General features: G+C 31.4%; 1 protein-coding gene across 1 annotated transcript in view; it reads right to left on the bottom strand.

Moving 5' to 3' along the window:
• Window positions 1-21582, bottom strand: part of LOC148299892 (retinoid-inducible serine carboxypeptidase-like) — a 59406-nt gene continuing 37824 nt past the window's right edge. The window contains exons 3-10 of the mRNA XM_088275523.1: window positions 5576-5805; window positions 4318-4417; window positions 4110-4240; window positions 2650-2968; window positions 1585-1770; window positions 1379-1456; window positions 513-667; window positions 1-60 (exon numbers count right to left, since the gene is read on the bottom strand). Of these exons, the coding sequence (XP_088131649.1) occupies window positions 1-60; window positions 513-667; window positions 1379-1456; window positions 1585-1770; window positions 2650-2968; window positions 4110-4240; window positions 4318-4417; window positions 5576-5805 (1259 nt within the window). The remainder of the gene's footprint in view (window positions 61-512; window positions 668-1378; window positions 1457-1584; window positions 1771-2649; window positions 2969-4109; window positions 4241-4317; window positions 4418-5575; window positions 5806-21582) is intronic.

Here is a 21582-nt window from a genome sequence, read left to right as displayed (position 1 = left end):
CTAAACATTTGTCAATATTTTATGCAGTTGTCTCAAGAATGGAGGGTTGTCAGCTGGGGCCTGAAAATTATAAAATTTGTATAATTATTATCTTACATAATCATTTTAATTTATTTCTAAATTAATTGATGGTAATAATATAAAATTTATGCTTAACACTTTCCGTTTTTGTAAATTAGATCAGCAAATGCGTAGCGTTTGTCAAAATATAAATATGTATACACTTTCAATACAATAACGGTATGTACCATGGAAAAATTAAATAATATTGTGGTATTTCCTACTCAAATGATTATTCATTAAGAACAAAATATTCTCACAACAAAAAAGTAAAGTAATAATGTTTGGAATTGAAAAATGTATTTTTTTCTAATTGGGGCGTTTTTTTATAATTAAACTCATTTAAAATATTTAAAAAATCTTGAAATAAGTTCAAATAAATTTTTTATTTTGTTCCATCTTAAGGGTAAGAAGTTAAAAAACATTCAGTGTCAATCTGTTAGTCAACTTACACTGTGGCCAGCTACGTTAATATAGTTGACTGCAAAATTTCCACCAGCTTTTCTATATCCTTCAAGTATATTGTTAACCCATACGGAAGCCCTTGGGGAATTCCTATACTCTGACTCTCGAGTCCACCTTAAGCGCGCTTCCCACTCTATTTGTCCTATAACAAACAATAACATGTAAGAAAAAACGAGATAATGATTATCTTATTACAAAGTAAATTTTAATTATTGTTGTTGATATTTTTATTACCATTCAAATAACTATTCATTTGGCAAAAATGGAAAACGATTATACTAGTACTTGTTTGTTAAATATATTTTATTTTAGAAGTTGAGCCATGTTTTTATTAACACAGAGTATTCGTATTTTATTCACATTATGGCATGGATTATTTTACCCATTTAACCCATTGTAAAACAAAGCTGGCAAACGTCAGCCAAGGTCAATTTGTCACTGATTCACAAAACTGTCGATTCGCCGGTTTGTCTTTGAAGTGATTTTTTTTACATTAAAACTGAATGACAATAACTTTATTCATAAAAAAATTATATAAATAAGTATATTTCCGTTAAACAAGTATATCTGGCTTACGAACAACAACAAATGCTTTTATGACTTACCTTTTTTATTTTGTATGTCTTAATGTTATTGTAATAAAAAAATTGGTTAAAATTAAATAGTGTGTTTTATGAACAAATTATGTCATTATTAGTGGTGCAATGGGTTAAGAATGTAAATAATAGATACTTTCCTTATAATAATATTTCAAAAGTAATAAAAATAAATGACTGTCTAAAGAATACTTCAAAAGGCAATGTTAAATTCTGATTTTCTTATTTCATCATATCTTTAAATATTATTTTATTACCTGGAGTATTGCAAATTAAGTCCATATTTCCGTTGTATACATCGACTGAAATAGTGGTCCTGTTCAGTACTTCTTCAACTAAAAATTATGTCATACATTAACCTGTGATTTGTAATAAACAAATGGATTATTACTTTTTTTTATAAGAATAATTACGTGTGTAATTCGTGATTATTTTAAGTATTTTTTTAATGGTATATTCTTACTGATATGAGTAACCGGTTTCATGAAATCGTTATACATGGCATTAAACACAGCATTAGATTGACTTCCCCACCTAACGGTAGATGGAATACCAAGTGCAGCTTTAACTGGTCCATTCATGAGAGCATCCAAGTTCCAAGCTTCTTTACTGTAATATTTGCTGAATGTCATCCTATCAAAAGCCATTTCTGCAAAAAATTAATTTGCTTCAAAACATTTACAGCGTATCCGAATTCTTGTTCATAAAACTGGATTTTTCCATTACATAAGGAGTTATTTTTTCATTTTTGATATTTCAACATAAATGAATAAAAATATAGAAGTTTCGGTATTAACAAGGCTTACTTTCCATCATAGATTATTTTTAGTGATCACTTTATTTTAACATATAATTCATACTTCGTTTCATGTATAAGTTCGTGACAGTATAGCTTATGATAAGTCGTTAGCCATATAAATACCGATCCTTCCATATTCGGCTTCATCTATGTTGAGATGTCAAAATTGTTTTATTTTCTTCTTCGACAAAAATTAATGTAATTATCATGATTTTTTTTATAAATGATGTTATGTTATAGATTGAAAGCTGTCCCACAGCATGCCCAGATCGGATACAGAAGCATCTAGGCTTCCTGACAGATCTGCTCTTGCAAAATCAATGTTTTTTTTACTAAGTTGTGAAATTTATTGAAAATGTGAAAGAACATTAAATTGTATCCCGATTTTACTGTGAATTTATATTTAAAAGCTTTCAATATACCTATCACTGCCAATTTCAATAAATACAAGTTTGTAAATCCGTCACCAAATTTTCTAGAAGTACCCCGGTGTAGGCAGTGAAAGCGATTAGTGTTAAGTTCAGTTAGTCAGCTAAATCCGATTCCGACCTGACGTTGGCCGGTACACAGACGCCCACAACTCCGACCAGCACAGCAGACTGATACGGAATAGTGCAAAGACATTTACAGAGAATGGTCAATCATCGCATTTCGACTCAACCATTATTCATCGACACTATTACGGATCCCTTTCACAAATAATGATGTTATGTTAAACTCATGTTGTACCTTGAGGATTCCTATTTTTAGTGAAAGATCCTCGCGTATTCTTTGTCAAAATATTATAGAAATCAACGCCATCAGTTCTAGACAAAACAACATTTTGAGTCCTCGCCCATTCAACAGTAGACTGGTAAAACTGTCCATTATCAAACACTGTTTTGGTACGTTGCGCTTGTGTGTTGACAGCTTGCAGTCCAGCTCTGTCGAGCAAACTGACTTGGTACAGGAATGGACCCCATGAGAGGGTAGATTCAATGGGGTCAATCCATGCATTTCCCATCGCTACTCCGGAAATATTAGATTTCAAATTTCCGGCCGCTTGCTCCTACAACAAAATATTTTATATGAGTTCCTACTTTGATAATTAAAACAAACTTCTTCTCATTATTATTTTTAGAGATCCTAAGGATCTGTTTGTGCCTCCGCTTGTCGCTCTTGGGATGTTGACTGCAGGCTATCTCTCCACCTTTTTGGAGATCTGCCTGGGGGCCACGTCCTTCTGGATTTACTTGAAGAGCGATACGTGCAAGTCTGTCTTTTGACATTCTGTTTACATGCTATTTCTAGTTTCACCTTCGTTGTTGTTTCTACCTCGCGATATCCGTCTAACGCATGCTTTAGATATCAGTGTTTCTTATCAGTGTTTCCGGTCATATATCGGAGAGTTTTCATCTTAAAGATTCGAAGTCAAGATTTTGTTCTAGAAGTATCTGCTCTTGCCTCAATTCCATAAATGGCTAAATTTAATCATCTTAAAACTACTTATATAATCAATGTGATAATACTACATTAAGTCACTACTTGTACTAGGAACATTGTGGATGGATATCATAGCTAAGCAACAAACAAGTGAAAAGTATAAAAATCCCCTAATAACCAATTAATAAGGAAGAAGATCTCTTCATTACGTATGCAGCGCTTTCTCTTTTTAATTTATTGGCAGTAAAGACAAGAAGAGAATGATAAATATTTATCCAAGACAAAGTAAAGGAATGGTAAACAATTAAGAGTTTATATTGATTTGAATTAAATTTTAAATGAAAAGCACTTGTTTTTTTACAACTTAATTAACTCGAGTAAAGAAAAAGAAGCGTTTTTTATTTAAAATTTCATCATGTCTTGCCACAAAAATAATACCGAAACAATAAATAGAATTGAATTTAGATTTATTTTGAATTTTATTTATATTTTTGTTTGTATATATGTTAATGTTCATATATTTTTTTTATTAATAATTAAAAAAATCCACTAACAAGAGACAAAGGTGGCTTGACAAGTCTTCTGTTAAAATATGTATAAGTAGGCGCACGGATACAAAATATTTTTTACAAATAAATAAATGTTTGGAAAAAGTATATTATTTACAACATATGTAAAAATAAGTCATGCTGTTTCCTTATTGTGATAAGAACTGTTATTTATCAATTCTAGATCAAATTGAAATTTATAGTGAAAAGACAACTTACATCCCACATTTTCAGTCCGATTTCAATGGCCATTTTACCTCCATAAGACTGTCCAAAGATGTAAACAGGTGTGCTACTGTATTCTGGATGAGCTTCATAAAATCCTTGGAGCAGAGCAACAAAGTCAGTTGCTGGAAAGAATGAGTTAAAGAGTTAGAAATAGTTAAATAGAATTCAAGAATGTCAATGAAATTCCACAATCACTCACCAACTTGCTGATTAGTAGTCGCATATAAAGAACTACTCTCAACATAACTATATCCAGTTCCGACTGGGTTATCAACCATAAGAACGTTGAAATCATTTATCTGTAATAAATATTATTAATAAAAAATTACTACATGTAAAGCACATCCAACAAAGATTATTGCAATGTTTTTTTACTAAAGTTATAAATTAAATTCTTTCTTTTTCTTTTATTTAAATCCTTATTCGTACCCCAATAGTGCATAGTTAGTGCATAAATGCAGTGTTATCTTGATCGTTAACATTTAAAGGAAAGGTAATCAGCTCTCCACTGATAAATTATATACTATAAAATGACTATTCCTTTTAAATAATTTATATTTGTTACATTTAATCCTTTGATGTTGGCTGACGCACATCTGCGACACCCAAAAATTGTGTCTGCTTAACGACTATACCATATGGATTCACGATTAATAACTAGATTTTTTGAAGCAATTAATTTTTACTTAAACATGGCTTATTTTTTTTGTAATAAGATCGGTCGTCACAAGGTTAAAATGTAACTTTATAATAAAGTAATAATGTCATCACATCATTAACATCCACTTGAATGTCTTCATGATGTAAATTGGTTTAAAAATCTAATTTTTTGAATTCATATTATGAATATTGTTTTTTGACATCTCACCAAAGATGAAGAAGAATATAGAAATTTAGCAGTTACGGGGCTGACGACCGTCAAAGGCTGGTTTAAGTGATCACTTTACATACGTGTAACATTCACCAATTCTACCCATTATTGACAACCACACTACTCAAATTCTTGGAAGTTCTATATATATAAACCAATTTTGAAACATTATTCTTGAATCACTTGAACTTCACGAGAGACATCTATTGGTGAGATGAAAAGAAGCTTTTTATTGAGCAGAAACTCTTTTATTTGTATGTGAGGTCCGAATTCCGGATTATAATCACACACATGAGAAACGCCAGAAAATATCATTTTTATTATTATTACTTAAGCTTATAATTTGACCAGATAATTTATTTACAACATTTTGAGTGTATCCAAATACTTGTTCACAAAATCTGGATTATCTCCAATCACAGGAGTTATTATCATATTAGTTTTTGACAAAAAATAATATGAAAATAACTCCCGTAATTAGAGATAATCCAGATTTTGTGAACAAGTATTTGGACATATTCAAAATGTCATATTATAAATATTTACAAAATGCTACAAACGTAAAAATAAAATGCTTCAAACTTACCCAAGCGAATTCTCTAGGATTGAGTTCCAAGTCAAGAGGTCCTAGGATTTCGAAATTTCCGTATCCTGTAGAAGATCCTCCTGGACCACCTTGAAGCCAGATGATAAGGGGTCTCGAAGACGGACTAGGGACATCAGCCAGGGTCTGCTGGAGCCACCAGAACATGTGAGCTCCTTGACGGACCGTGACATACCCCCAGTCCTGGTCTCCTGGACCAAAGCCTTCTTTGGCTAAAATGAAATATGGCATACAAGTTTTGATTAAAGATTTTTGAGATAAGATTTTGTTAGGGTTAAATTTAAATGAAATAAAACAATATAATTTAAATGACGCGTTGTTTTAAAATCACTTTAAATATTTTACTATAGCTAAGTTATAATGTCTACCGGTTTCGAAACTATTACTGATTAATCAGTCTTGATAAAGAAGCGGTTAGCTTCGAAACCGGTAGGCATTAAAATTAAGATATTTAAAATATTTATCGTGATTTTAAAACAAAGAAACATTTAAATTATAAAATAGAAAATCACAGAGTTAGTGCTTTAAATATAAATTATTAAAATAAAATAAATATTAACGAAAGGTATTAATACTTTTACCAATTGGGATTTTTGGTCATTTTATAAGCGAGTGTTTTTGCCTTTTTGTTCACTCATGAATTACATGAAATTATAGTAACTTTAAACATAAAGAGTAAATCCACTCACGAGTAGGCATAGGCTATGAGACTTAAAAAGTTGAAACCTGAGTAGGGTCATGATAAGCGGTGTTGCATAAGCCGTAGTTAGATTTCAGAGTGACTTGGACGTTAGGTAAAAAAAATCATTTTATTGGACCGTAAAAATATCAATTGAGAGATAATCAATATTTTAGAACGCTTGAAATATTTAATTAATACATTGACTCCCAATTTTAGCCACTGGTGGGTGACACAAAGTATTTCAATTGCGTCTCGTCGGCCACCGACGGCTGACGGAGGCACTTTGTACCTTATATTGACTTTGAATGCCCTGTGTCGGCCACCAGTGGCTGACACTGGCAGTAAATGTGTTAAGGGTGATTGAAAATGTCCATTCGATTCGATAAGATATTGAATGTATTCAATAATATAATGATTTCATTTTCATAACTCGTGAATCTTACAATTGAATCCCATTATAAATACATTAAATGACAGACTTTTTTCCGTTTTTTGAGACGAACCTTTTAGTTTTTCGGACATATCGCTAGAAAAAACGATAACAGCCTTAAAAAGTCAATGGTCACGTGAGTAAAGGTGGAAAAAGGCGAAGATCCTCCACTAGATGGACTGACCAAATCAAAGCTGCTACAAGTTAAGCGGCGGTGAGAGTGAGGTAAATGATGGTAACTCGAGAATAGTGGAGGACAACTTTACATAATTAGTATATTGAGGACAACGAGAGAATGGTCACGACCATAATCAAAGAGGACAATGACGTAGAAGAAGAATAAATTGAATGAAGACATATCGATCAAAAAAAGTGACAATTTTTTAAAAAATAAGTCACCATCAGGGATTTTTGTTATTACCATTTTTGGTACTAACAGAATAATTATTGAATTAAATACCATATTTCATAAAAACCCATTAATTAAAAAAAAAAACAATATATTAGGGCTGGTTTGCTGTCGTAGACAAATATATCAAACGACAGTGATAAATATTACCTTCTATCAATTTTCGATCATTTTGCGGTAACCACTTCAACTATCTATGTTCCAATTAATTTATCGTATCAAAGAGCCTACATTCATGGAAATATTGACAATTCTGTTGACCCGTAAGCTGTTTACTCTTAATAGTATTCATATCGATCATACAAAATCATAAATTGACATTGATAAACATCATGATATCAAAATCAAAATCGTTTTAAGAAACATCAATGTAAGAGTTATGTATTATCCTAACTTTATTTATGTAACCTTCAATTGTGAAAATTTATCTGCTAAAAAAATGTTTTGACTGAAAAAAGCATTAATAAAGTAAGAAATTTTAAATGTTTTATATATACTTTTTCTCACTTCAAAAGTAATTTTCATCTTCGAAATTTACATTTTAACTACTAAAAATTGGAATTTCTAACAGGAATTTTTAATTTGCGATCAAACAAAAAAAAAATCATATTCATTTGGAAAAAAATACATATTTTCTAACGTACCAAATATATGTACCTAAACTATATAATTTCACCATGGAGAATTTCCCAATAGCTTTTTAAACTTGATTGTCATAGATGAGACCGAGTTAAGATAATTTAAAAGATTGCAAAATATTATTAACGGTGGTTTGCATTTGGTAAGCGAATGTATAATGAAAGAACGACTAAGAAAGTATATTTAGCAAATGTGAACGGAAGAACAGAACAAAGCTAGCCAAGAAAGACCTGGTACGACCAAATTTATCAAAATCTAAAGCCTGTTCATATCAAAAGTCTACGTAAGTGGAGGACATGTGTATTTTTACATGTGTAGGAAGCTAGAAGTGTCGGTTTTCTACTCATTCTGCTTACCCTTGCAGAAAATAACGTGGTGATAGACTATCATGTATTACAACAATTAAGAAATAAATATGGAATGCACAAAAAAATCATTTTAAACATTTTAATACCTTGAACAGCAGCTAAAACAGCCCAAATACTTAGTAGTAGCTTCCACATCTTTGTTCAGAGACTCACTAATTACCAAAATGAGTGATTCGAGTAATTGAGATCATTGACTGATGCTTTTGTTTCTAATCATTGACAGATAACAAAGTAACATGTCATGATTTGATAAATTAAGTATTGTTAGTTTTTGTAATCCTTACTCTCTATCAATATATGTAAGTAAAAATGATTTACACGATTAGTGAAAAATAAAATTAAACATAAAAAAACTATACGAACCTTAATGACAAATTTCCTAGTTCTTCAACCTATTGGAGGCAAAATAACTTTTTTTTAAAAAACCTAGAATAATTATATTGCTTGTATATATTCTCGAAAATGCAAAATTTTTATTGGCAGAAAATAATTCAACAATAACAGTTTTCTTAAATGTTTACCATTAGATACCATTATCTTGTTATACATATAATAGACGTCATACAAATCACAGCCAATTAGTTTTCATTCGCCGTCAGTGACTGTGACGTATGACTAAAAAGCACGGAAGGCGAGAGCTTTTAAACCTTGGAAAGCTCCGGATGGACGGATGTTTGAACTTCATTAGTCAGGCTTTGTGCCCGAGCGACACCCCCTACTGGCCTGTGCTAAGTGTAGAAAGATGGATAATAACTTTAAAGAAAATGAACAAAACTCTGAACCTCGCCATGAATAATATTTTGGGAAACGTGTCGTCAATTCGACCTTTTGGCGACTTGTCTCGCATTCATTGAACCTGCTTTTGCTGTGTTTGTAACATCACATAGAATTGTGTGCTTCCTCACAAGCATAAATTACATCCATTCTAGAGGGAAAGCTTTTGTCTTCGTCTTAGGAACGTCGCTAATCAGAGTTGTAATTTTAATACTCAGTCACTTCTGCGATTCCCGGATTAAGAATGACAGATGGTGAAAGTGACCTAAATAGCGAGAATAATATTTTTAAAGGAAATTCAACAAAATATCGTCTTATGAAAGTGGTTATAATTTAGTGGTTTTTATATTTTTCTTGATTTTATGAGTTCACAAGGTTATATTTTACAGCGAGTAACATTTTGATATTATAATAAAATAATTTATAAACCACTTGAACATTTTATTCTTAAAAGTAAAGTATTTTCTAATAGAATTAGTAAAGTACCTACCCACTTGATTTTTAAATTAAAGATGAAACATCTATGATTTTTATATTAAAGAAAATGGAAGTCTGACAATCTCAGGGTCAACGACTTGGCATTTGGCTGAATTGTGTGATCACTTTGTTTGTGACACATACAATAGTTATTTTTGTGTTTACAAAGAGCGCTCGTATGAAAAAATAATAATAATAGTAAAATAAATTAAATTCTTCTTTCGTTCATTTTTCTATATATTCTATGTAGTGTATACGAGTATACTATATGAACCTAAGATACTGGCATACTTTACCTCAAAGTTTGAAATATAGATAAATATAAAATCTTTTACTAATACCATTGTACGATGTACGATATAAAGAAAAAAAATATGTCGTATGTCATATCATGGATTGTTTATCAGTATGTGACATAAAAGATTGATGGCATTAAGATAATATTGATGATAAGAGAATCACATAACTAAAGAATACAAGATAAGTAAAAATTTGTTACTTTGAAATAAATTTAATTGTTAATATATTCCTCACCGCGGTAAACAGAAAAGCCTTTTGACGTGTTACAAATGAGAAATACAATGTGTTGGTTTCCTTTGTAGCTCATAATGGCTTTATTTTTAAAACCATTAATAAGATAAAATTATTTTATTTTGAATATTTATGAAACAAACATTGTGAAAACTGCTATGAGACTAGTTAAATGAAAATTCTTATTTAGAAATTTCATGTTGATCTTTTGAAAAAAGTAGTTTTCAAATATCTAAATATACAATTTTAACTATATTAGGAACGCGACAGATCATATACTTACGACTGCTCTCCGAAATATGAAAAATTAAAACAATGGAGAGAATTGTTAAAATAAGGTAGCGAAATCAATTCCTTATTTATATGATTGACGAGTAATTTATTTTGGAGAACAACTTATTATTTTGTTTGTTTCAATAAAATACTAAATGAAATCTGTTGACAAAAGACTGAAATAAAAACAAACTTTCAACATAGGTACCAATTTTCAATAGTGGTTTTAATGAAGTACCCAATTTTCAATATTTGAAACATCTCACCAATAGATTTTTTAAGTGAAATTCTAGTGATTCAAGAACAATGTTTCGAAATTGGATCATATGTAAAGAACTTCAACTAAACCAGCCTATGACGATCGTAAGCCCCGTAAATGCCTAGACATCCATATTTTTCTTCATCTTTAGTGAGATGTTATAAAACAATATGAAAGATTACTCCTGTGATTGGAGAAAATCCAGATTTGTGAACAAGTATTTGGACACTCTCAAAATGTTATATCCTTAAAACAGTTTTTTTTCGCTAAATTTTCTTAAATTCAATATTTTTTAAAAAAAAATTTAACTCCAAATAAAAATAAATCAAAAACCATTTCTCATTCTTCTGGGAAATTAATATTTAGATCGAGTTTGATATATTGATCTATATTCGCTTCCCGCAGCATCCGCACTTCGTCAAAGGCTGGTGGATTACCAATGGCAATTTGCATATTAATTATCATATGAAATGCGATACCCGAGAACGGAATATTTCGCGAGTTGTGCGAAATGTTGGCTCAGCGGTAGTTTGACTTCCGATAAATATATGCAAAAGCTTCTGGTTCCCCACACCCGAACATGCAAATTCCCCAGTTTCTATAGGAAAGTGAAGGTAAATTGACGGCGAGCGTGCCAAAACGAGGGCGCAAGATTCGCGTTGGAAGCAAATAATTCTGCTGGATTATGATATTTTTAATTCAACCAAGTAGAATAATCATAATTACTGAGATTGAATCATATTTTACATCAGTAAATATCATTGACTTGAAAGATATATATATGATAATATAATATATATCATTCTTATTTCGTAATATGATATGAATTAATACATTCAAATTTCAATATAAACAGCAATACAATCGTACCGAACGAGTGCCCAAGATCGCACTAGAATCAAATAATTTATCTACATTATGATATTTTTATTCGATCAAATACAATAATTATAATTACAGAGATTAAATCTAATTTTACAGCAGTAAATATCATTGAATAGAAAGATATATATGATTATATACTCGTATATTATCTTCCATTTTTCGTGAATATGTCATATGATATGAATCCATATCTTTCATACTAATAATATTCCGATTTCAGTATAAAAAGCAATGCAATCGTACCGAACGAGCGCCCAAGATCGCCTAAGAAGCAAGTTATTTACCTAAATTATGATATTTTTAATTCCATAAAAAGAATAATGATAATTACATAAATCAAATCAGATTTCACAGCAGTTAATATCATTGGCTTGAAAGACATATGTAAAATGACATGTATCCATTCATTCAAAACTAATAATATTCCCATTTCACGTTAGAATCAAACAATTTAGATAGATTATGATATTTTGAATTCTATCAAATAGAATAACGATAATTACATAATTGAAATCAGATTTTACGTCAGTTTTTTATATGCATATTTATTTTAAGCATTTGCTATTGTAAAACATATCCCCCATCCTATCGGAGCTTCATTTTATTTTTACAGCTTTGTTGCACATAATTTTCTTTAAGCTAAATCTGACTTGTTTGCCATCTCTGTCATTTATAATAAAGCATCAACACGCTCACGGTAGCAAAGTGGTTAATTTTGTAGAAAATCTACAATTTTGTACTTACTAAAACGTGATGCTTTTATACAAGGCTTAAAAGACTAGCTTCGTGTTAGATACATTATCAAAATTGACAGTCTAATTATCTCCTATCCACAACACCACTTTGGATAAAAAATTCTAACCGTTTAAAATGTCTGTAATGTTAAAAAATATATATTTTAAAACAAAATAGTTACGTACGTTTAATAAGAGGATGTTTTGAATGCCTTTAATCAATTTTTTAATAGATAAATTAACCAATATCAGGTTCACTATTATCTTCTTCTTTTTCTAGATCCTAAGGATCTGTTTGTGCCTCCGCTTGTAGCTCTTGGGATGTTGACTCCCAGCTGCCTTTCCATCTTTTTGGAGGTCTGCCTGGGGGTTTGCGTCTTTCAAGGATTCCTTGAAGGGCGATACGTGGAAATCTGTCATCTGACATTCTGTTTACATGATCATTCCAGTATCGCCTCACTATTATGTATAGTGTTTGCCTCAGTATAGCGTTCACTATTGTCTTATGTTAAAATAATCTGAATATTAACTTAAAATTTAATATAGACTGAGTGAGAGCGTATACTTTAGCATACCATATGTGTGCATAACGTTTCCAACTAAAGATAACAATATCAAAGTTGACCTTAAAATAGTTCTCACAACACTGTCTTCTTTATTCATCGTTCACTTTGTGTATACCTGTTGACCTGATAATGGAATGGATATTCCGAAACCGGTAGTCATGAAGTAGGGTTTTGAAGTAGTACTACGTAAAGTAAAAGATGAATGATAAGGAGAGTGTTATATTACCATAGCACAAAGTAAACAATGCTTTTAATATACAAAATATAGTCCTCGTAGACATATCGTATAATCTTACGACTTATTCTAATATTCAATTCAATTCAATTCAATTCAATTCAATTCAATTCAATTCAATTTATTCAATAATTAATATATACATTACAAACAAACATTTAAGGCGTATATATTAAAAAAACAAATTAAAAATTACACAAGAAGACTCTTGTTAAATGTGTAGAAGAATCTCGCTTCGGAAAACTCCTTCGGACACATGGAACAGATCAATATCCAATGTGATATTGTTCAACATAGCGGTAGCTCTTCCTACAGGCATAACCATCGGCAGGTTGGTCCTGTGTATAGGAATCTGAAACAATCTATGCCGACGCTGTCTTAGGTAACTATCGGGAACATACAGACCAATGCTCTGGATAATTTCAGGATTATCGATCATACCGCGCAACAATCGATAAAAATGCGTAATCAAATACGCATTCCTTCTAGTCTCTAAACTATTGTAGCCAAGCATACCCTGGAGAAACTGGGTCGGGTAGAGCCAAGGATAATAGCCGTACTCTCTCATGTAGAGATACCTCAAAAACTTCTTTTGGACTTTCTCTACCATAAGAGAGTACTTAAGCTCGTGTGGCCCCCAGATCATCGAGCCACTCTCGAGTCTACTTCGCACCAAGGAGTTATAAAGAGTTCTCAGCACGCGGGTATTTTCGAAAACCCTGGCAGTACGCAGAACAAATCCTAGCATTTTCAATGCATTACTACTGACTGCCTCTATATGATCGTGAAATGTCAGGGTGCTCACAAATCTAACGCCCAGATCCCTAACATTCGATGCTCGCATCAGATTTTGGTCGTTCATTTTGTAGCGATAAAATAATGTTTTTTGGGCCCTAGTGAAAGACGTGATCGAACACTTGGAAACATTAAACATTAATTTGTTTCGTCTTCCCCATTCACATATATTTGATATATCTGCTTGGAGAAGACGAAAATCGTCAAAAGTTGTCACCTTTAAGAAAAGCTTTAGGTCATCCGCAAATAACAAAAACCGTGAGTTTAAAATTACATATTACAGCTTCACATACTCAAACATTTCTCCATATCGTTCTAAATAAATTTTGATACTTTATAAACATCCGATGTTTGTTATATCAAATTTAAGCGTTACAATTATTTTGGTGTTTGATTTCGTTTTTTTTTTAGTGATTTTTCTGATTCAATAATGATATTTTGACCGGTTTTTTCAATATAATCTTAAATTTACAATACATTAGAATACTAGTTCTTCAAACTTTGTTTTACCATCTACTACTGTTATAAATCATGGATGTAGAACACCTCACGAAATTTGCACAGCACAGATTATGGCTGAATAGTATGAGAACTTGACGATGTCTTGCGTATTACCCACCCGCAATAACTTAGTATTGTGAATAGGAGCTCGACATTGCAGGAACCCAGCGCCGAGTGCAGGGCGCGGTAACTCGAAGCTTTGAAATCTAATTGAACATTTTAGAAGCTGTATTACCATTTAAATAATATTACCCCTGTAGAGGCTTCGCGGTGGTGGAAACGGAGGGGAACGACGATAACAGAACAGTTGAACACCAAGACAGGATAAATTATGCAACCGTCCGCATCACGGGGTGTCGTGGCGGCAGAATATATTCCACCCAGGAGGGAATCTTAACTCCAACAGACTCGAGTATTTTTTTGAAAATTTTATTAAAGTGGGCATAAAGGATAATGTTTTAGCGGCGCATTATCGTTGTTTTATTTCTTAGAATCTTCATGAAATGGATAACTTTATGGTGCAAAATAATGTCTTCAACCCTTATCCGCACCCAAAGGTGCATAGGGCACTGCATTATATAAACAGAGTATTATCTTGATCGTTAACACATGAATAAAAGATGATCAGCCCTCCGTTCCAGGGTAATATTAAATAAAAATTAGAGTGAAAATTCACTTATATTAATTTGACTAACCCTGGAAATAGAACACAGGTCCTCCAGTACGGTAGCTGAGCGTACTGATCATTACACTACGGAGGCGGACACTATGGCGAACATCGACTGTTCTAATTTAATTTAGATTTATGGTCTAGCATCTCTCAACTCTAATATTTTCCTATAAAGAAGGTTTTTGTGCAATTTTTATAACTTTCACATGATTTTATCAATGAAATAAAAAAAATTCAAATTTTAAATTTATAAAGGTGATTTATCAATTTATAATATACACTAGGAAAAAGCGGTTAATTCTGAATTTAAATACTGGAATTATTCGGTGACTTAATAAAATAAGAAAACAGAAGACACGTTCAACATATGTCGGATGGCATATAAATAAAAATGATACAAGAGTGTTACAAGCGCCAATATAAAAAAAAGTTTGACAATTGCGTAAAAAAAAGTACGGCAAAAGGAAACGTAACGTATTAGCTGTGTGAATTTTTTTTTAAGACAGTTAGACCGATTTAAGGAAATAAATGTTAAGTTTAGGAGCGCGAAGGACGTGTTTATATTGATCTATCGTATTCATATTTTTATTGCTACATTTATTAGGTCAACCAACGTTTAGAGTATCATAAAAATGTGTCAAGAGTAGCCTAAACATTTTTGTGAACCTTTTTTAAAAAACATTTAACCGCCTTTCTCATAATTTAACTAACAAACATTGTGCATGGAACAGACATTAGTCTTCTTCTTCTTTTAACCCTTATCCACACCCAATTGGACACAGGACACTGAGTCGTATGGACGATGCTTCATCTAGGTCATTATCTACGTCAAGGTAAGTAATATAATACCTGTCAAGGGGGATATTAAATAAATATTAATTGAAAAATTATAGATATTTATTTAGACTCTCTAAGAATCGATCAAAGGACCTCAAGTACGGTATACAAACGCAGAAGAGGCGGACAAACCAGAGTTTAAACAAATATTTTGTGTTGATTTAAAATTTGCTTTCTGAAATCTATTCTAATGGAGTGTGTACCTATGAAAGTTTTAAATATAAAAGAGTGAAACTTTATTCAAAAAAGGATCTCAAAAACAAAACGAAATTTCTCCGGAGTAAAACTGAGAATGATAAACTTTCGAAACTTTAAGTTCGCAACAATTTGAGATACATACGAACATTCAGTTTTTGTTGCGAACTTTTTTATATTTGAGTAACTAACTAAAGCATTTCGTATGAATACACAAAGTTGGAAAGAATCTCAAGTTCGGCGGCCCGCATCACGAATTCACAATTTAAAAGATGTTTGCACACATCCCAAGTTGTAAGATAGAAGATAGAGGATTCTTTTGTAGTTCTTCTCTGCAAGAATGTGAGCCAGTTACAGCTGGAATTATTCTACTTTTTAATGAATCCGCCGTATCCAGTTTTCAGGAATAGTTCAGGAATATCTTTTTGAAAAATTTATGTGGGCGGTGATTCAACCCAATCATCTGTCGCTGCATCGATAATTTCATATTGAGTCCTTTCCATATTCATGACAATCGCTGAATTCACAACTCGTCAGTATTCAATATAGACTTTTATTAAAATCTGTTATAAATTACAGAATTAACTTATTCAAATAGCAAAAACTGGACGAAAACAGCAACCGCACACTCTTTACTAAGAAAATATATGTTATGAGTTCATTAAGTATACTTTTTCTTAGACTGCATAATTAATATTGTTTTGTTAAAGTTTATCACGTTTCAAGCTGTGTTATTTTTAATTTGATATATTTTATAAAATAACATTTATTATTCAATTAAACAAAATTTCAAAACATTTCTAATGAATACTGTTTTATAATTTTATTTGCTCTAAACCTCTCCAAAAAGAGACTGAGCTCCTGTGCTTGGAGAGGGATTTTTCTTGTTTTTTTTTCATTAAATTCATCATTATTCCTTTGATTAACAACCATTTTACTTAAAATTCGAAAAGTTAAATACATGTATTCTACAATAAAAAAGAGCATTTTTGATACAAACTTCACCTGCGACATCTAAGTTTAAAATCAGTATTTTAATTATTATCAAATAATTCAAAAGTTTGTCAAATATTGTATATATGTACGTAAACATTAATAAAAATACATGAAAGATTACGTAAAAATATAAAACATTGTAAATTCAATGACAAAAATATGTGAAAACTTGCGCTTTTGTGTTTTTTTTTCTTTACGGCGTTAAAAATCGATGTTTTTAATGCCTCTTTTCTATTTAAAGTTGGAATGAGTGTTTTGATGCCAACTTTGATATTGACAAAATTACATTTCGATCTTAGAATAAAGTTCTATAATAGCGCTTGTAAAACATTTGTTATTAGATCACAATATATTATTTGGCAACAGTTTTTCACCCAACAGACTGAAATATTTATTGCGCTTGACCGTAAATATTACGTAACCCTCTAAGCTTCGAGTAATTAAAATAAATGTATAAATAACGCAGTGTAATCTTAATTACCCCACAGTTAACGCCCTCGCTCTGGGTAATCCAAGCTTGGGATAAAGATTCTTATGAAATTGCAACGAAATCCAACGGTCGTAAATTTCGAGGAATTTAAAGATTCTTACCCCCGTAAATTACAACATTCATATGTTTGGTAAGCCATTAACAGAATGGACCCCGGTAGCGGAAATTACAGATAAAAATCATCGTTGAAGTTAATAACGATTAAATAAATAACCTATCGAGTTTATAACGTTATGAAATAAATAATAACATCGCTTTATGGAACTTCTAATAAACTGTTAGATCATTAATACTCCCTTATGGTTAACGGTTATAAAATTCATTTAATTTTTCTTCGAGCCCTTAAATATACCCAATGATGCATAGGGCATTAACCCTCCGGTGATCAGCCCTCCGTTTTAGGTAGTAGTCCAGAGTAATATTAAATAAATATCAGAGTGAAAAGTCAATTATATTTATTTGACCCACCTCTGGGAATCGAACCCGGGACCTCAAGAACGGTAGCCGAGCGTGCTGACCATTACACCACGGAGGCGGACAATTAACTTAATTTTGTTCATTAGTTAATTTGTAAGACGGAGGATATCGTGAGGTGGGGATGACAACGAAGGCGATACTAGAAAGAACATATAAACAGAATGTCAGAAGATAGACTCATCACGTATCGCCCTCAAAGGCAACCCTGAAGGACGAAGACCCCCAGGCAGACCTCCGAAAAGATGGAAAGACAGCTGGGAGTCAACATCCCAAGAGCGACATGCGGAGGCACAAACAGATCCCTAGGATCTACAAAAAAAGAAGAATAATAATTATTAATTTGATTCATATAAAAATTACACTTTTATCTGAAATCTAAATGAATACATAGAGGAAAAAGTAAATGCATTTTTTTCTGTGTTCGTGATATGTGTTACATATCCATATGTAAAAAGACCTACGGAATAAAATTTGAAATATGTCACTCCAAACACGCACGACGTACTAAAGGGCATCCCATAATGGCGCTTTAAAAGCATTTTCTCTTTGGTTTAAGGTTAAGTAGGGGTTAAACAAATAATCAACCCAGGAAACGTGACGGTTAAATTATTCCTTTTAAATAATTTTAACCCTCTACCTACTGCGTTTGTACCTAATCTAGGATATGGAAAGCATTTGAGGAAAGCAAACGATTTACCTCTGATCACTTTCCTAAATAAATATTGGCTTGTGTTAAGCCGATTCGATGAATCGAGGGTTTTCGAAAGAGTTTATGCATTAATTATACTGTCTTATGTTTTTGCATGTGTACGTACATCAAACAAATATGAAATATATATTTATATTCTTTTATGTAGCACGGATATAACTTTATTGATTTATATTATTGTTTATAATAAAACTCTTATCCGCATCACAATGGTGCATACGGCACTGCTTCATATAAACGCAGTGTTATCTTGATCGTCTACACGTGAAGGAAAGGTGATCAGCCCTCAGCTTCAGGTACCAGTCCAGAGTAATATTGAATAAATATTACAGTGAAAAAATCACTTATATTTATTTGACCCCCCTGGGAATCGAACCCAGGACCTCCAGAACGGTAGCCGAGCGTGCTGACCATTACACTACGGACACGGAGTATGATTTATATTTTATTATAAAATATTAAACATAATTTTTTTTAAACAGATTAATTTGAACTTCCATTTTTTTATTTGATATTTTGAATGGTGTTGGCATATCTGATAATGGTTCGCAAGCCTTAAAAATGTCAAATCAGTTCCATATTCTCATAAAATTGATCCATTTCTTTGAGAAATCTAAAATATATTTAATTTTAACTAACCAACTAACAACAGTTGGAGTGTGTCCAAATACTTGTTCACAAAATCTGAATTATCTCCAATTACAGGAGTTATTTTAATATTGTTTTTTTACATCTCATCTTTGATGAGGTGTAAAAAAAAAAAAAAATGATAATAACTTCTGTAATTGGATATAATCCAGATTTTGTGAACAAGTATTTGGACCCACTCAAAATGTTGTAAATAAATTATCTGGTAATATTATAAGCTTAAATAATAAAAATGATAATGACATTTTCTGGCGTTTCTCATGTGTGTGATTATAATCCAGGATTCGGACCTCACATACTAAAAAAGCTTCTTTTTATCTCACCAATAAATGTCTCTAGTGAAGTTCTAGTGATTCAAGAATTAGTGTTTCAAAATTGGTTCATTCATGGAACTTCCAAGAATTTGAGTAGCGTGGTTGTCAATAATGGGTAGAATTGGTGAATGTTACACGTGTGTAAAGTGATCACTAATACCAGCCTATGACGGTCGTCAGCCCCGTAAATGCCCAGACTTCCATATTCTTCTTCATCTTTGATGAGATGTCAAAAAATAAAACTAACTAACCATCACCCCGCTCCTTCGCAAGGGTAGGCAGAGAGAATAGAATAGTAAACCACTGTCTTCGTAAATATTCTTCGCTTCTTCTACATTCATGCACCTCCTCATACATACCCGACCCATTCAAGAATTTGATACACCTGACCATGCCAACTTTTGGTCTTCCTCTGTTCCTTTTTACATCTACAATCCCCTCATAAATTTGTTTTGCCGTACTTTCCTCACCCATTCCTTCCACATGTAAAAACTATCACAATTTTTTTAATTTTATCGATATTTCATCTACATTTTTTTTAAATTCTGATTTGATTTGTATCTAAAAGAAAATTAAAATTATAAACTTGACAAATATTTCATAAATATTTCAACGTGAAGTGTTGAGCTAGATCAAACTTTAAACTATTGAAATAGGCTATACAAAATTTGAAAAGCATTTGTAAGGGAATAAATTTAAAAGTTATATTACCATAGCAGTAAGAGAGAGAAGATGGAAAGTATGTTTTTGTTTGCCTTTTGCCCAACTAAAAATGCAGATTTGCCATTGGTGGAAGTATTTTAATCAGAGCATTCACACGAGGGTGAATATTTGTCATAGATAAAATTAAATAATCAATATTTGTTTCATTAATTAAAATTGAATACGATGATGCACTATTCTTTATTGGACGATAGTAATTTATATATAATATCATGCATTGAAATTAATTTTCTTTTAATCCGAGCTCAAATTTCTCTGATTTTTTTTTTAAATATATTTTTCTAGGTATAAGAAACTCGAATGCAAAGGTAATATGTATATGTTAATAAAGTACTCACATACGTACTACGTGTTTATATTATTATCAAGGCAAGCACTTTATAAGAGAATATATTTATATATATTCTCAGTGAAGCGCCCTTGAGGTATTTTTTTACGAAAATGGCGCTATATAAGTTATCCAATTTTATTATTATTATTATTATATCAATAACGATAAGATGAAATCTTCGATATTCTTTTTATCGAGTTGAAGGTTAATAAAAATGAGCATCGTTTATTATTATTTATGAAATGTGAATCACATACATATGTATAAAGGTATGAAGTCCATATTTTTTGGTAACAAAGTAAATGTAATTTAATCCCTGTAGATCGAATAATTTATTTTATATATTCTTAATTTCAGTTAATTATTGTTTAAACTTATTTCTTCCTCTCTCTATCTCCTCTTATATCGTTTTTTTACTATTACAGTGGATTATATTTTAAAGAGCCAAAATCGCTTACAAACAAGTAGAGGTTAGTAACAAAAAAATGTAATTTAATAACAAATACCTTCGTGACACGATGTTATAAAAGTATAATACTCGTAATAAGTTCGTGAGTGAATTGAACAATTCAGTTGGTTTTTTTTTCTACCGGGCCTTATAAAGAGTTTGAGCGTCGCGGTCACGGATAAGTTACTGAGACATCGCTTGTAAATACAGAAAATTCTTGGGTAAATAGTTCTGAAGAAAACTTAGCCCAAAATGTTATTAATTGTTATTGTTTTAGATAAAGAAGTAGCGTACAAATTGAGTTATTTGTTTGGCGGTTGGTTGAATAACCGCCCTTTAAAGTGCGCGCCTGATAAATTACTCACTTGTTCGCTTTGTAACAATTAAATTGTGGTGAATATAAAGTTACGGTTTCGATGAACTGAAAATAATTACTTATAAGATCTTCTGTAGGTAGTCCTTAGACTTTAAAATATAAGACGATTAATATTTCTCGAACAAAACGATAAAGTTTAACCGTTTTCTTATTAAAAAAATCAATAATTTATTTTTAATTTTAATTTCACTTGGTAAATACCACTTTTTCTTAAAAT

This window comes from Brachycentrus maculatus, unplaced genomic scaffold, assembly GCF_059751285.1.
Source record: "Brachycentrus maculatus isolate JH-2025_06_01 unplaced genomic scaffold, ASM5975128v1 h1tg000904l, whole genome shotgun sequence".
Lineage (NCBI taxonomy): Eukaryota > Metazoa > Arthropoda > Insecta > Trichoptera > Brachycentridae > Brachycentrus > Brachycentrus maculatus.
This window is presented reverse-complemented; position numbering and strand designations above follow the sequence as displayed.